Below are 17128 nucleotides of genomic sequence, written 5' to 3'. Positions count from 1 at the left end.
AAATACCCATGCAGGGAGCCCCTCAGAGGTACACACTGATGCCTCTGCCAGGTGCTGGGCTTTCCCAGCTTCTGCTGCACGCAGGGGTGCAGTGTGTTTACACGTCTTTGGTACACTGCCTTCTCCCTTAGCCTACAGCTTCCCTTCCAGACCCTGCCACCCTGCACCATTTTCTTGCTGATCTCCCCAAATTTACAAAGCTTTGTGCTGAGATGGAGGAAAGGCAATGTATGGTGATGCCTTTAAGTTGAAGCCAATATCCTGCTGTTAGTTGATTTTATTTGCCTTTCACTTTGTGAAAGACATCTTTGATCAGAAGAAGCATCCATTATACATGGTTTATAGGCCAGGGACAGGATTAGATGTTTTTTGCATCTGTTACCTCATTTAATCTTCCCATCAACACAGTGGATTAGTACTTTAATATGCTCATTTCATAGACATTATGCTTATTCAACCTAGGATGGCCGCAGACCACAGCACAAGGGTAAGGTGACATGTCCACTTGTCACCAGGGCATGAGCCTTGACAGTGTGTCAGCCACCACCCACCTCAGCTGCACACACATTTATGTTCATCTCTATCTCTCCTACCCCATGCTTCTGCTAAGCTTTACTCCTCCAGGTAGAGGACAGGGATGGGGCGAAGCAAGAACTTGGAAGTACGGGGGAGTTTGGTAGGATCCTGTTTCTATGAGTAGAGCTCTGGTTTCCAACTGCAGGAGGTCCCAGCAGCACACAGCTTGGAATGGACTGGACTTCTCTGGACTCAGGAGGATGCTGTGAGTCTTGTCCTGCAGGAGCCAAGCCCTGTCTCTGAGCACGAGCTAGTAAGCAGCACCTCCCTGAGGAGGGTGGGCAGGCACCCGGAGCCACAGAGGACAGCCAGAATAGCACCGTGCTTCTCATTGCTTCTTGGCACTCAGCCCCAGTCTTTCAGCAGCTGCATCACCCACTATCCATTTTTCTGTTTAAGACATAATCTCGCAGGCGCCGCGGCTCACTAGGCTAATCCTCCACCTAGCGGCGCCGGCACACCGGGTTCTAGTCCCAGTCGGGGCACTGGATTCTGTCCCGGTTGCCCCTCTTCCAGGCCAGCTCTCTGCTGTGGCCAGGGAGTGCAGTGTAGGATGGCCCAAGTGCTTGGGCCCTGCACCCCATGGGAGACCAGGAGAAGTACCTGGCTCCTGCCATCAGATCAGCACGGTGCGCCGGCGGCGGCGGCCATTGGAGGGTGAACCAACGGCAAAGGAAGACCTTTCTCTCTCTGTCTCTCTCTCTCACTATCCACTTTGCCTGTCAAAAAATAAAAATAAAAAAAAATTTAAAAAAAAGACATAATCTCCAGCAATTCACAAGCTCCATTCAGTAGTCTTACACCTAGCTCCCATAGGTAAAGGCAGCACATGTGACACTTCTTGTGTCTTTCTGAGGACTTTATATCCCAGTTATGTGACCCCAATTTAGTTGTTCTCCTTTACTACTTTCTACCCAACCAACTGATAGCCATGCATCCTTTATCTCCTTTCACATCACATCAGTATTGAATAGAACTGTTTAAGTCCAAGTACTACAATACATTTGTGAGTACCTTTCTGAGGGACACAGTCTAGCTGTTTTTCCAGAACCACTGAATTTAGTCATGATACTAATTAATTAGTTTGGTTAACCACAATATTGTCATATCCTTTCCCTTTTATTTTCTCTAAAGGTAGCTATCATGAAAGACATTGTCATAGGTGCCCTCCCCCCACCTCTCTGCTAGGGATCTGTTCCAAAATCCCCAGTGCGTGCCTGAAACCAGGGGTAGTACCAAAACTTATATACTGATGTACTATGTTTCTTCCTATGATAAAGTTTAATTTGTAAATAAGACACAGTAGGAGATTAACAGCAACTAATAACAAAATACAACAATTACAGCAATGTACCATAGTAAAACTTCTGGAAATATAATATCTCTGCTTCTATCTCAAAATATCTTTTTATACTATACTCTCCTTCTCCTTGTGATATGAGGTTATCTGGTGGCCTGTGTGATGAGAGGAAGTATGGTGAATGACATAGGCATGGTGAAGTAGAGTTTGGCTATTAGGTAAGGGTTGCTGGAACATAAGCACTGTGAAACCGTGACATTCAATCTGATAACCCAGACAGCTACATAGCTATGCTGGACAAAGAGATAATTCAGGTCTGGGTGGGATGGATGGGGATGGTGTCAGATTTCATCATGCTATTCACAATGGCATGCAAATGTAAAACTTACATTGTTTATTTCGGCAATTTTTCATGTAATAATTTTGGACCACAGTTGACTGCTGGTAACAAACTACAGAATGCAAAACCACCCATGGGGGACTGGGGACTCTGCAGTACAGTACTGTCTCAGCACATCCGTGAACTTCTCTGGACCTCAGTTCTCATTTGTGAAGTGCTTGTATCACTTACTTCACAGTGATGTTCTGGGGGCAGATGCCAGAGAGCATCACAGGAAAACACAACACAGGGAAAGTCTGGCTTTAGCCCTAGACCTTGGGTTTTCTGTCCAGTTCTTTTTCCTCTGAATCGTGCCTTCCAGATGTGAGATAGGCTGCCCAGGAAATAGATATTCCTTTTCCTTTGCTGACTGCTTGTCAGAAATGTTGCCTGGGAATCCTTTCCAGCTCCAACATTCTGTGATTTTATTGATCTTGTGAAATTTGATTCAGGTGTGTTCAGAATATTCAATTAACATACCATCTTGGTTTGCTTCAGTCTTTCAATATCACCAACCCCTGTGCATGCACACTGATAAAAAAAAAAAAAAGCAACAGCACAGTATCTAAAAAGTTTCATTAGCTTTTGAGTTTTACTTAAAATATGAATATACACCAGTAACCTAAATTTTACAGTAATTAGTAAGCACTACAGCCATAGCAATACTCACATTGTAAGCATTTCTTTTGCTGAATTTGCAATGATAAAGTGCAGTCCAGGAAAGAAGCCGGCGAACTCCCCACTGCCCTTGCTGCTTTCCTGCGGACAACCCTTCCCAGTACCTCCTAGGACTCAAGGGCCCAGGCACCTTCCTTGGGTGGAGAAGTGCTCACCAGTGCATTGTGTGTGTTGATGGTTTGATACATGTGTTTGTTCTCTCAGCTCACATCTTTCTTTTCAGTAGTAAACATCAAAGGAAGAATCTCTGTACTCCTTTATTCAAAGACTTCCAGCTTTGCATCTACCTTCAATCTGAAAAAAAAAGAAAGTCATATTATCAGTCAATGGTTTAAGCAGTTAAAGTCACAAAACAATTATAAGCAGAATGTTCTAGAATCAGTTTACCTTCCTTAACAGTGATGAGAATACCTATGTTATACATCTTTGTTTTCAACTAAAAGTTAAAATAATGATTCTTAGATCAAGTATAGAGATACCTGTAAGCTTTTTGAGAAATTTGAGTAAGCATTATAGTTTAACATGAAGTGCATAGACCTATTTGATTGGAATAGGATAAATCTTAATGTATCTTTATATATATATGTATATATATATAATTATTTAGCTAGAGAAACTATTAGATCCTGTACTAAGTAACAAAATGATCCTTGTATACATCTAATATGCAAACCACATGCTACATTTTAATTGATAGTCTTAATACTTTTATAGTGGTTGATATATATATATACACACACACATAATAAAAAGAAATCTTAGAAACAAGTCTTTTATCTGTCTGCATTAGAGGGGTGGAATAAATGTAGCATCACATTCCAATTCTCACAGTTTGGAAAGATTTTTTTCATTGTGTGTATAGTCTCATATACAGGCTCAACAATGTCATATTGTTTCTTCTTTATATAAAGAGAATTAGTGTCAGTTAATATAATTTTTGCATCAATACTAAAAAGGTATTGGCTGAGCTTGCTGATTAGTAGATTGGTTCTAAAACTAAGCTAGCAGCACTGAAGATATTTCAAACTGAAAATAAACCTGGCCTTTAAATAAATTATTACCTTTAACTTTTTTTAGGACAAAATTTGAAGATAGCCAGCATGATATTTCTTCTTACCGTTTTCTGAGCTTTGTGATATGTATTCAGTACTAGTTCTTGATAATTTGTTAACAAGGCGTTTTTAACACTTTGGACAGATGCACATACTGTTTTCAATCTTCACGGTTAATTATTCGATTTTGTATTTGATGCCAGAACACCCTGACTCCTAATCACTGCTCATTGTTGCAAGTCCATTATATTCTAACTGTTTGAGTGCTCCCATTGACCTTGAACTGACATTATAAGCTGTGTCTAATCTTTTCAGTCTATATTTCTAATGCTTCTTTTCTCTTTTCCTTTTTTTCTGATCCCTGTTTAGCATCACAATGGGGCTGCCTCTGAGCCCAGCAGCTGACTCCGCCCGCTCTGCGAGGCATGCCCTCTCGCTCATTGCCACTGCCAGACCACCCGCCTTCATCACTACCATAGCCAAAGAGGTGAGTGGAACTTCTCAGTGTGCTCCATCTTCTCATCCAGAGGCATTATTTGATATGCAAGCCTCATGACCATATCCACAAGTAATCCTTCCAGTGGGTTGTAGTTTAGAAAAATCCAAGTTAGTAATTCAGTAATGAAATGAACGCACATTGTGTTTGTGTGCATTCATTACTCCTACCTTTGTATCCATTTATATCACTTGTAAATCTTTGACAATAATTTTTCAATCTGAAATATAGCAGGCCTATGTTAATTAAGCTATTATAGTAAGGGTGTTCACTTTTTTTTCAAGTCTAAGTACCTACTTGTAGTGAAAACCAAACTTATTTAGCCCTGGCTCACCAACTGTAAACAAAAAATGTAAGTCATAAACTTGCTAATTGTTTTTCCTATTACATGTCACAGATAAAGACTTGAATGCCGATTGATTCCCACATTCTTAGTGTTCTAACTAATTGCCCACATCTAACTGAAAAACTAGTAAAGAACAATGAACCAATTATAGGATCTCTGCTGTAGGTCTTAGTAGTGGGAGAAAAAGGAAAGGATGATAAGCTCCTAAATTTTTTTAAAAGTTTGTCCCATTTCTGCATGAATAATATGCAGATCCCATGTCCCTAGGGAATGGCTCTGAGTTGTTTTTCCTGTAGCAATGATGAATTTTTAAAACACAAAATAAATACCTCTAAGTCTACCCTGATAACGTGAAACCTACTGGGCCTGGGTGTGCCCCAGAGCCATCCCTAATAGAAGTGCTGTAAATATCTGTGACTTGGGGGTAGCTGGGAAGAAGGAAGGAAGGTCTTGCTGGCAGTTTGTGTAGCTTATGAAGGCAGTAAGACTTTGGATTCATGTCTAAAATAAATCTGTAGACTAAGGATATGTGCTTTTCTTAAGTGCCCAGTTTTATAGTAAGAATCCATTATGTCAAAAATATACATAGACTTGTATGTCTTGTGAATGTTTGGGGATATGTGTGTATATCTAGATGAATAGTTTTATTAGCTTTGGAAATATTTTTATCCATTTTTCCTATCAGTGACGTATACACAGCTAGTAATATTGAATATACTAACTAAGCCATACATTAATCTGATATGTGCTTATATTAATAGTGTCTTTAAATCTAATCTGTACCATTAATACATGAGTATTTTTAAATGAATTCTTAAAATATTCATGCTTTGGATTAATTCTGCACCAGCTTCTGGCTGAAAGGTAATTTTCAAAATATTTTAATGTAACAGTCCATATTTATACCTTTTAAAAACAAATTCTCCACTTCACTTTTTAATTATACAATATTTTAAGTAAAATACTACTTGTGACTATTATCACTGTCCTGTATGAAACTCATCTATCCACCATTCTGTGACCAATATAGTGCCAGCTCTTTTTTCTCTGAACTGTAAAGCTTACATTTTGTATAGGAAAAAGAAATCACACTGGATTTGTACTAATTTTTGGATCCAATTTCATTTCGATTTCTCAACTTGATGGTAAATTGCCTAGAATAGTGGCTGGGACACAGTGTTATAGTCATATGCATGGCTCTCAATATTTATATCTTTTCACCAAAGTAAATTTATCTTTTAATTATACTTTCCTTGAACTTTTTGAAGTACCTTTGTATGTGTATCATTTACCGTTGTTACTTGAGAGTAGGGATTGTATCTGACACTTCCGGGTATCTCCTAACTGCTACACACCTCAGTACCTAAAAGTACCAAATTCACAAATCTTCAGCTTGTTTCTTTTTAAAAATGTCACAGTAATAATTGTAGTTAGGCCTCAAATAATGCTCAGGAACTTAAAGAATTTTGTTAAACAATATTTTCTGAGTTTTTATTTTACTAGGTACTTTTCTGCAACCAAAAGTGTTTCCTTACTCACCTCAATAGGTTTCTATTTGTTTATTATTTATTTTTCCTATTGTTTTAGTAAGTGAAAAACAATAAATAAATAAATAAAATAAAATAAATAAATAAACCAGTGGCTAGAAATGTAAAAGTGTGTCAGCAGTCAGTCGTATCTACAGCATGGAAATGTTTTCATAGGTGCACAGACATACAGCTCTTGCAGCAAATACCCAGTCACAACAGAATATGCACACCACAACTCTTGCACGAGCTAAAGGGGAAATCCTGAGAGTCATTGAAATTCTAATTGAAAAGATGCCCACAGATGTTGTGGATCTTCTTGTGGAGGTAAGAATATCCTACTTCAAATGATGCATCAGTATTTTGAATTAAATAATCTACTGCAGTAATATTAATCAGTGTATTTACTTGTGGCATCTCTAAAACATGCGTAGAGACAGAAGGGGAGAGAGAGAGTCTGTGTGTGTGTGTATGTGTGAGAGAGAGAGAGAGAGAGAGAACTAAAATGAATTAACTTTTGTGCCATTTCTGGAGACATTAATTAAATTTCCTCAAAAATCAAAATGATTGCTATGTCTATTCACCATTCACATGGAATTGCTCTGTATTAGAGTAAATTTTAAAGATTATGTTCTCCTAGATCTTTCATTATAAATAAAACAAAATGTGTATTGTTAAATAAAAGCTAGTTACACTGTACATATGTCTGCATTCACCTTAAAATAAACAAGTCTGTTCTCTTTATTTTATTACACTACCATTTAATGTTTTTATAGGTAAGAGAAAGGATACCACGTAGCCTATGTACATTTGAAACTGCTCTTGTCTCACTCTAAAGACTAACGTCAAACTATTTAGAATTTTCATAGGCAAATGTTAATCCTTTAAATTCTGGAAAATTACCTACTTGAGATTAATTTTAGATCCATGTCTTTTTTGCCAAAGGTTATGGACATCATTATGTACTGCCTTGAAGGATCCTTAGTTAAAAAGAAAGGTCTTCAGGAGTGTTTCCCAGCCATCTGCAGGTAATAACCTTCAACAGCATGCAAAACAATTTTCAGTAACATATTTTTAGAAAACGAGGTGGGGTTTTGTTGGAAATCTTCCTCAGAAATCCAATTATAATTAATTAGTATCTGATTATTTTCTGAAAAAAAAAAAAAAACCACGAATATAGTAGAACCAACTGTTTGAAAGTGAGTCTGGAGACATTTTACTCGAAACTTAAAAAATGAGTAAGACACAGCATGTATTGAATGTGTGTTTTTATTTCTGTTACTCAATGATTATGTACATTACAAAATGGAGTTAGGAAACCTCTGACGCAGGGAAGAAGATGCGCTTTTCAGCCAGTAGGAATCTTTGTGCCACATTTTCACTGGTAAATTTTATTTTTAATATAAAGGCCATTATTTGTGTTAAGTATAGGTGTTTTCCCTATAAGAAGGCAGCAAAAGGAGCCAAAAAGCTTTACAACTCAACAACAGATGTGTTAGCTTCCATCACGATAACTAAACACCCGATGCAGGCTGCTCCTCGTGGAAGGAGTGTATCTCAGCTCTTGGTTCTGGAGGTTCACAGTCCAAGACTGGTTCTGCTTCTGATGATTGCGCTCCTCTGGCAGGGTCCCCAGGCCATGCAGAGAATCCCGTGGCAACAGGGAGCACACATGCCTCTGTGTCCCCTTGTGAAACCACCATGTTCAATCTCAGCACTCCACCCAAACCCTAACAACCTAATCCAATCTAATAACTTCCCGAAGGCACTTTGGGGACCAAGATGATTTTACAGGGTGTGGGGAGCAGCCCGGACTGGACTGAGTTACTGGAATTAAGACTTATTCTATGCATCTGCTCTCCCACAATATGGCGCTGGGAGAGAAGTAAACAGCTTCCGCACAGCTGCCTCCAGTTCAACCAATAAACTGTAGGACTTGCTACTGATTGGAGGAGAGCAGCGTACTCGGCGTGTGGGCAGCCGAGTTGGGATTGCCAGAGGAGGACTATAAAGGAGGAGAGAGACGGCATGCACCAGGAACATCTAAGGGGGAACATCTAGCTGAAGGAACACCTGTGCAGCCCCCGAGAAAGCCGGCCGGCGGTGTGCCGCTCCCCTGCGGAAGTGGGGAATGTGGCCAGGGGGAACTGCCCTTCCACGGAGGTGGAAGGGATAGTAGCCAACCCGGGAAGAACCAGCAGCAAACCCGGGGAGGGCCGAGCAGACGAAAGAACAGCACAGGGTTTAGTGTCGTTCCTCCACGAAGAGGGGGAGCGACAACAGGGGACTTTAGGAGGACACTCAAACTACTGTCCAATCCATAGCAACAATGTTACATATGTCACATCCAACTGAAAGAATTGTGTATGTTTTGCATAGCATGTAACTATTATTATATGAAGATTTTTAAAGATTTATTTATTTACTTATTTGAAAAGCAGAGTTGCAGAAAGAGAGAGAGAAGCAGAAAGAGAAAGAGAAAGAGAGATCTTTCATCAGCTGGTTCACTCCCCAAATGGTTGCAACAGCCAGGGCTGGCCCAGTCTGAAAACAGGAGCCAGGAGCTTCCTCCAAATCTTCCACATGGCTGCAGAGGCCCAAGGGCCTGGGCCATCTTCCACTGCTTTCCCAGGCACATTAGCAGGAAGCTGGATCTGAAGTGGAGAGCTGGAACTCAAACCGGTGCCCATATGGAATGCCGGTATCACAGGCAGTGGCTTAACCCACTGTGCCACAATGCCGGCCCCTATGATATGAAGAATTTTAAATGTAAAAATGTAAGAACAGGAGCCAGCATTGTGGTGTAGTGGGTAAAGCTGCCAGCTGTGATGCCAGCATCCCTTATGAGTGCCAATTCAAGTCCCTGCTGCTACACTTTTTTCTACTTTTACAATAGGACTTTTTATCCTAGCCTCTCTACTTTGCAGTTTCTGACTTATACCATCAAAAAGTAAAAATGTGAACATAGATTTTTTTTAATATATGCTGTACCATACAGGTGCATTCTTCCTTGTGATGTTGATTAGACAAATCAGTATACAGTAATTTTTTTAAGATTTATTTATTTTATTTGAAAGGCAGAGTTACAGAGCAAGAGGGAGAGACAGAGAGATCTTCTATTCGCTGATTCTCTCTCTCCCCAAATGGCCGCAGCGTCTAAAGCTGGGCCAGATTGAAGCCAGGAACCCGGAGCTTTTTCCTCGTCTCCCACATGGGTATGGGGGCCCAAGCACTTGGGCCATCTTCCACTGCTTTCCCAGGCACATTAGCAGGGAGCTGAATACGAAGTAGAGCAGCCAGGACTCAAACTGGTGCCCATATGGGATACCAGGCACTACAGGCAGCGGCTTTACCTGCTACACCACAGCGCCAGTCCTAGTATAATAATTTTTAATATTGTGCTGCATTAATTCTTCTTTAGGTTCTTCATGTTAAAATTTGTATATATTTAATCACTCATGCAATTAACTGATTTTAAGAATACATGTAGCTTTTACCTTCCTAGCTGAATATTCTCTTTGCAAATGTCTATATTAAAATGCACAGTGTTTGTGACAGGTGGAGGTGGTGAGGAAGCAGTTCTGTTGGGGCTTACCCTACTGAATGCTCACAGTGTCCTCTATAGCACCAGGTGCTGCTGTGCAAATAAGCTTCCTGGAGTTCATGTGAGTGAATTGCTCAGTGTTTAAAGGCCTGTTTCCCGCTTTGCTGGAGGCCTGCCATCTCTGGGAGCAGCAGCCTCAGTCCTGAGTCGGCTGCCGTCCGCTTTGGTTTGCTACTGTTTAACAGCTGCGGACTAGGATTCTGCATGAATGTTAAGGAGGCATTTGTCTTCCTTGAATGAATCCTCAGTATACAGTTTTTCTGATTTGGCAGAAAGCAGTTTTATTTTGTTTATTAATTTAATCACATTCATTGCACACTTACCGTGCCTCAGGTAGGCCCTGGGGAAGTGGTGATGAATAAGGTGATATTCTCAAGGAGCCTAGAGTCTAAGAGGGGAGTTAGATATACAGACACAGATGAGGCCAGCTCCTGTGTTATGTGCATCCCAGGGACCAAATGGGGCCGTCAATGCGGGGCATAATTGGCATATCGGAGTCTGAAAAAGCTTCACAAAGGAGAGGGCCGATGAATATATTATCTGTAGAAATGTTTTGCTAAAAGGGGCTGCCAGTGCAGAGGGGAGGTTGTCCTCTGAGGGGCTGGGGTAGGGCGGTGGGGGTGGTCAGTAGTGGGTTCTGGGAAAGCTTCACAGAAGAGTTGTAGCGGTGGGCTTTGCAGAGCAAACAGGTGTGTTTCATCCTGAATTGCACAGGCAGCCAGACCTGCCAGCATTTGGAGTGAACGTTCGGAGGCACAAAAACACCCAGTGAGTTTGATAAATGCTGTGTGAAAGGGTGGCTGCAACTGAGGCTGAGCATGGAAGTCGAGTGTCATGCCAGGGCATGGAATTTCACATGGAAAGTTTGTCCATTGTTGAAGAGCAATGGGGACTGAGAGCTGGGAAGATAGAAGCCAGCCACACAGGACTTCTTGTTTGGGAATCAGTCGTAAACACAGAAGGACGATTAATAGAACAAGCTTGTAACTTATGCTGAATGGTAGTTAGAACATAGATATACTGGCAGCAGGATTGTTGCAACCCTGAATTAATTTTGTGTATATGAAGAAGCAGTGGAAGAAGTAAAACAGGTAACATTTAAGAATGAATTTCTGTAGATGCTCTGCCAACTCACTGGCCTTTGCTTTACCTTCATCCGTCTGCTGGGTGATCTTCAGAAGGGCATCGGGCAGCACTCTAGGTCATTGCTGTTAAGGGCAGAAGGTCAGAGGATTCTGAGTAATTTACATTTAATTACCTGGTATATAAATAATATAGCTTCAGTTAAAAATACCGTGGTTACAAAGAAAGTAAGAGTTAGCTCCTTTTCAGGCTTAGGCAGATAAACATCACTGAACTGTCTTTAAGAATTCATTTTTTTTTTTCTTTATTTGATAGGCAGAGTTAGTGAGAGAGAGATAGAGAGAGAAAGGTCTTCCTTCCGTTGGTTCACCCCCCAAATGGCCACTACAGCTGGCACACTATGCCTATCTGAAGCCAGGAGCCAGGTGCTTCCTCCTGGTCTCCCATGCAGGTGCAGGTGCCCAAGCACTTGGGCCATCCTCCACTGCCTTCCCAGGCCACAGCAGAGAGCTGGACTGGAAGAGGAGCATCTGGGACTAGAACCCGGCACCCTTATGGAATGCCGGTGCCATAGGCAGAGGATTAACCAAGTGAGCCATGGCGCTGGCCCCAAGAATTCATTATTAAAATTTAGTTGCAAGTTGCTGTGTTACTGAACTTAAATCTACTTGTAAAGTCCCTCACACAATAGACCAGTAAATACTGAGTGTGTCATGTTAGATTCAGTTTGATTATGTATTCTTCATTCAATTATCATATCAACACTGACCTACTTTATACTAGATTGCACTGACAAAAAATAGGAAAGTGTAGAGCCGTACTTTTGTATGCTATACAGATGTTTACAGAACTATATAGGAAGTAGTAGAGAAAAGCACTCTTTAGTGATACATATATGTTCCAAAAGGAACAGATGGTTATTTGTTTTGTAAAAATATTTTCAACTAACATAAGGGAAACTGAAGCTCTTAAAAGCTATGATGAAAATTCAATTAGAAATGAAGTTTAAAAACTTATGAAAATATAATAGGTGCAATATTTAAGGGTAAAACTATTATGTTCTTAAAGACTAGTAATCACATAATACACACACAAAAAAGGCTAAGTGATGCTTTAAGTGAATTGAATTTGATGAGAAAATATGATATATGTAAGAGTTGGATGATTTCCATATTTTTAATAGCAAAGATGAATTATGCCTTTGAGTGTGATTTTTAGTTACTTACAACTGCAGAATCACATATATTATCTGTAGCTTGATGGAGGGGGGTTTTGTCTTCATTTTTTTAAAGTGCCCTATCACAAGTAGTAGCTCCATTTGGCCAAAGACCACTTGCCTCTGAGTTCTCAGATAGGTCCTTATTCCACGTACTTGTATTGTTTTTAGGTTGAGGCAATTTATTTGATGTATAACTAAGAGTGACTTAATTTTTATGTTTTTTAAAGACCTGTCAAATAAATGCACAGATTCAAAAGAAATCCTTTGTTGGACTCTTCCATTTTTAGTTTAAAAAATATGAACACTCAATGTGGGCGCTCAATAACTGTGGTTGAATAATGATACCAGCTATGCCTTTTCATGTGTTTAGTCCTTAATTTCAACATAATAAATGGCACCAGTTATTTCACATAAACAGTGACCTTGCCGCATGGTTTTTATAGAATTATAGGCTGTAGAATTTTGAATCTGAAAGGGACCTTCTCTTAGGAGTCCCGTACCTCTGTCCTTCGTCCTACAGATGGGCAGACTGCAGAACTTTTTTCATGCTGACCCTGGTTTTTCTCAGCAGCTTTCCCAGGCACTATTGCACAGGCAGAGGTCAGGGACACAGATGACCAGTGAAGACTTCCAGGCCTCTTGCTCTTCATCCTTCCCTCCTTCCTCTCCCACCTCCTCTCAGACCTGGCTCTTTAGTGAAACCTTCTCTCACCTTTTTATTTTTCCAATATTGAAAGCCGACTATATATTTTTTATCTTACTCTGCTGTATTCTTTTGATTGACACATGATATTTGTGCATCTTTATGAGATACAGTCTGATGTTTTGATTCATACATGTGTTGGGTAATGTTCAGAACAGTCTCAGGATAATTAGCATTCCATCACCTTAACACTTACCTCATTTCTTCGTGGACTGCTTCCCTGTGGCATCACTTTCTTAACCTGGAGGCTTTATTGTCTCTCACTTAAAAACCCTCCTTTACCTGCTGCCCAGTCTCTTATCTCCCGTTCAGAAAAAGGAGCCAGTACTTTGTCCATTTGGTTACTTCTGCCCCCATGAACTGCTGGAATCTGATTTTTGACCCTACTGTTAGGCTCTCTCTTACTGCTCTGGTTACAATTTTTTGATTGTCAAATGCTTTTCAGTCTTTGAGGTGATGGTTCTCTAACTTTCTAGCCTCAGGATCTCATAAAAATTGAAGAATTGAAAGAGTTTTTATTGATGAAAATTTTATGTTTAGATTTTTAGTATATTAGGAATTAAAACCAAGCATTTTAAATTTAGATTTTCGCAGATTTCTTTAAAGTCTGGCTTAAGAAAACAGGTGAGATTTTTATGTCTGGATGTCTGTTGCAGTATGTTGTTTTGTTTGAAGTATTTGATGAAAATCTGGCCTCACTAAAATATGTTGCTGACAAGGAGCAGACTGTTTAATTGCTTTTTCAGATAATTCTGTATCTTCTTTGATACCACACCAAAGCTCAGCATGTGGTTGCTTTTTGAAGGTTAGTTGCAACGTGGACTCTCAGTCATCTGAACTTTTCATTTTGTTATGTTAAATTCAACCTTGTGTCCTGCACTTTGAATAGGTCTTTCACCGGCCAGTGATTTTCTAACATTATGTATTGACCCTTGGAAAACACTAGTTCACTGAGTTACATAGGTTGTTCAGATATTGTCACCTTACAGTCCTCGCCAAACTCTCACATTTGCTAATATTACTGTTAATCTCCTCAAAAAAGTTCATCAGTCTTGAGAAGTCAAATAGTTTTTCAAAGTTCTGGTTTTTGCTTGAAAGTTTGAATTTTATCATTGACAAATTTTGTCAGTTGTGTTTCTGAACAGGCTGACTGTTTCATTTTCAGATGTCTCCCAAATATCCAGATCCAAATAACCGTGGTTTGTTTCTCAGTAATCGTGTTCCGGGAGGAGAGCAGGTGATTCCTCTTGTGGCTCCTTCCATGTGTTTTTCTCGGGGGCAACCATGACATTGCAGTAGGCAGAACCGCTTTGTTTGCCTATCCCATTTTGTACACAATGTTGCTGTTTTTTTACTACCTGTGCATAGCAATGAAGTGAAGTGATTCCTACTACATTTCTGTGCCTTTAAATTGGTTTTAGTGAAGAGGCCAGCAGCTTTTTCTGTCATTGCTTTCCAATCACCAGTACAAAGTCAACACAACAAAAAATATCAAATTACATCTCAATATTTTTATGAAGAGAGTTTTGACATCATGTGCTTTTCATAGGAACATATGGCTAACGGAGTCCACAGACCACTCTGTTGAGAACACTGGTTTAGTGAAATTCTTTGTGGTATGGAAATATGAAATATATCTTCTTTCTTAAACCTCATTTGCTTTCTGCATCCACCATAACCCAAAGTCATAACCTTCCCTTGGTTCCAGCACTTGAGGAGAAGGCAGACTAGAATTCAGGAAGACCAGGGATTATGATTTTGTGACTCATTAAGTCCTGAAATTTATTCTGTTCCTTTTAAAAGGTCCTTAATTTTCTAGGGGTTCCTGACTCTCCTCAAATCCCATTGACTCTGGGCCGGCGCCGTGGCTCAATAGGCTAATCCTCCACCTTGCGGCGCCGGCACACCGGGTTCTAGTCCCGGTCAGGGCGCCGGATTCTGTCCCAGTTGCCCCTCTTCCAGGCCAGCTCTCTGCTATGGCCAGGGAGTGCAGTGGAGGATGGCCCAGGTGCTTGGGCCCTGCACCCCATGGGAGACCAGGAAAAGCACCTGGATCCTGGCTCCTGCCATCGGATCAGTGCGGTGCGCCGGCTGCAGCGGCGGCCATTGGAGGGTGAACCAACGGCAAAAGGAAGACCTTTCTCTCTGTCTCTCTCTCTCACTGTCCACTCTGCCTGTCAAAAAAAAAAAAAAAAAATCCCATTGACTCTGAAAAAACCATGGGGTTTTGATGTTAAACAAAGAATCATTATGCACAAAAGCAGGCAGCAAATGTGCCTACCAAGTAGAACTCACATCATAGCAGGTGTCTTACTAAGTGTCTCAGATGTGCATTCTTCAAATTGCATTCTAAATTCACTATGCTCAGGGTATGTTGGTCTTTCTTCTGTTCCTGGCCCGAGGACAAGCTTATTCCTCCAGCAAGACTTCTGTTCTTAACTATTTCCAAGGTTGATAGTGGGCATCCTCCATGTAAGGACCCAACCTGCTTGCTCTTGTCCTTCCAGTCAATCTCCCCTGGCCTCCCTCTCTGCAGTAGGCCCCTTGCCATCATTGTCACATTACCTTCTTAGCTTCATAGAATTTTATCATCTGAACTCCTCTTGTTTCTGTTTTGTGTTTGTTAAGCCCCTTAAGAACAGGGACCTATTATGAATAAAGTCCCCTTATATTCCAAGCAACCTTAACTGTTGAATGAATAAATGCAAAGCTGTTCTATCAGTGAGGATCCAGAGGGTCTCCACCTGGAACAAAGGACAACACTTTAGGCCTGTTCCTCCCACCCATGCTCGGTTACTTCTGTTACCCCAGCATTCCCTTCTGTAACTCTCAGATGCTTCTGCCCAGACCCGTCTCATCCTGTGGATTCCACAGTTAACCCAGAGTCTCAGCAATGCTAAGAACTCAGTAAGTGTTTAGCTTGCTTTTGTTTCATGGAAACCAGCTTCTCAATGATAAAGAATATGTGTAAGTTCCCAAAACACAGTATGTATGAAATCTAATGATGTATATATCTTAAAATATATATACAGCATATATATTAAAATATATATACTATTTATATTACATATACCTTAAAATATACATACAAATAAACTATTTGTGTGTATACACACATATATGTAAATACAGCGTATATAAAGTCTGTTTTTTCAAAGACTTAAGACCCTAAGCGAAAAATTCTCAACCTCTTTAGTTTTAGGACTCATTTATACTCTTAAAAAGTTAAGGAGCGCCAGCGCCGCGGCTCCCTAGGCTAATCCTCCACCTTGCGGCGCCGGCACACCGGGTTCTAGTCCCAGTCGGGGCGCCGGATTCTGTCCCGGTTGCCCCTCTTCCAGGCCAGCTCTCTGCTGTGGCCAGGGAGTACAGTGGAGGATGGCCCAAGTCTTTGGGCCCTGCACCCCATGGGAAACCAGGATAGATACCTGGCTCCTGCCATCGGATCAGCGCGGTGCACCGGCCACAGCATGTCGGCCATAGTGGCCACTGGAGGGTGAACCAACGGTAATAAAGGAACACCTTTCTCTCTGTCTCTCTTTCTCTCACTGTCCACTCTGCCTGTCCAAAAAAAAAAAAAAAGAAAGAAAGAAAGAAAAAAGAAAAAAAAACTTATGAGCCAAAGAACACTTTTATGATATGAGTTATAACTATCAGTATTTTCCTTGTTAAAAAGTTAATTTGTTAATTTGGGAATTTTTTATTTAAATTTTTACTTGAGACACAGAAAAAGAGAGCAGCCCCCCTCCAATGGCACTTGTCCAAAATGCTCAGTGGCAAGGGCTGGGCCAGGCCAAAGCCAGGACCTGGGATTCAGTCCCAGTTTCCTTGTGGATGATGGGGATCCATTGACTTAAGCCATCACTGATGCCTCCCAGGGTCTGTGTTAGCAGGAAACTGCAGTCAGGATCCAGAGGCAGGAATCAAACCCAGGCATCTCAACCTCTAGGCCAAATGCAGGCCCTCAGAGATTTTTAATTTATTCAGGGTTAATTATAATGGCATTTTATTTTCTAACACAAAACAAATGAGGAGAGTGGCATTGCTTTATGTTTTTGCCTATCTCTTTGATACCAGACTTGATGGACATCAAATGGATTCTCCTGTTTGCTTCCGCTTGTGATATCTCATGCCCTATAGGACTGGAAAACTCAGCTATACTTGAT

General features: G+C 40.7%; 1 protein-coding gene across 6 annotated transcripts in view; it reads left to right on the top strand.

Moving 5' to 3' along the window:
• WDR7 (WD repeat domain 7) overlaps window positions 1-17128 on the top strand; it is a 377439-nt gene that overhangs the window by 269092 nt on the left and 91219 nt on the right. For all 6 annotated transcript variants that reach the window (XM_070050124.2, XM_070050123.2, XM_089305092.1 and 3 more), the window contains 3 exons: window positions 4355-4472; window positions 6531-6680; window positions 7299-7381. In XM_070050124.2, coding sequence (XP_069906225.1) covers window positions 4355-4472; window positions 6531-6680; window positions 7299-7381 — 351 coding nt within the window. The remainder of the gene's footprint in view (window positions 1-4354; window positions 4473-6530; window positions 6681-7298; window positions 7382-17128) is intronic.

This window comes from Oryctolagus cuniculus, chromosome 10, assembly GCF_051225735.1.
Source record: "Oryctolagus cuniculus isolate XC-2025 breed Fujian yellow rabbit chromosome 10, ASM5122573v1, whole genome shotgun sequence".
In the NCBI taxonomy this organism is placed as follows: domain Eukaryota; kingdom Metazoa; phylum Chordata; class Mammalia; order Lagomorpha; family Leporidae; genus Oryctolagus; species Oryctolagus cuniculus.
This window is presented reverse-complemented; position numbering and strand designations above follow the sequence as displayed.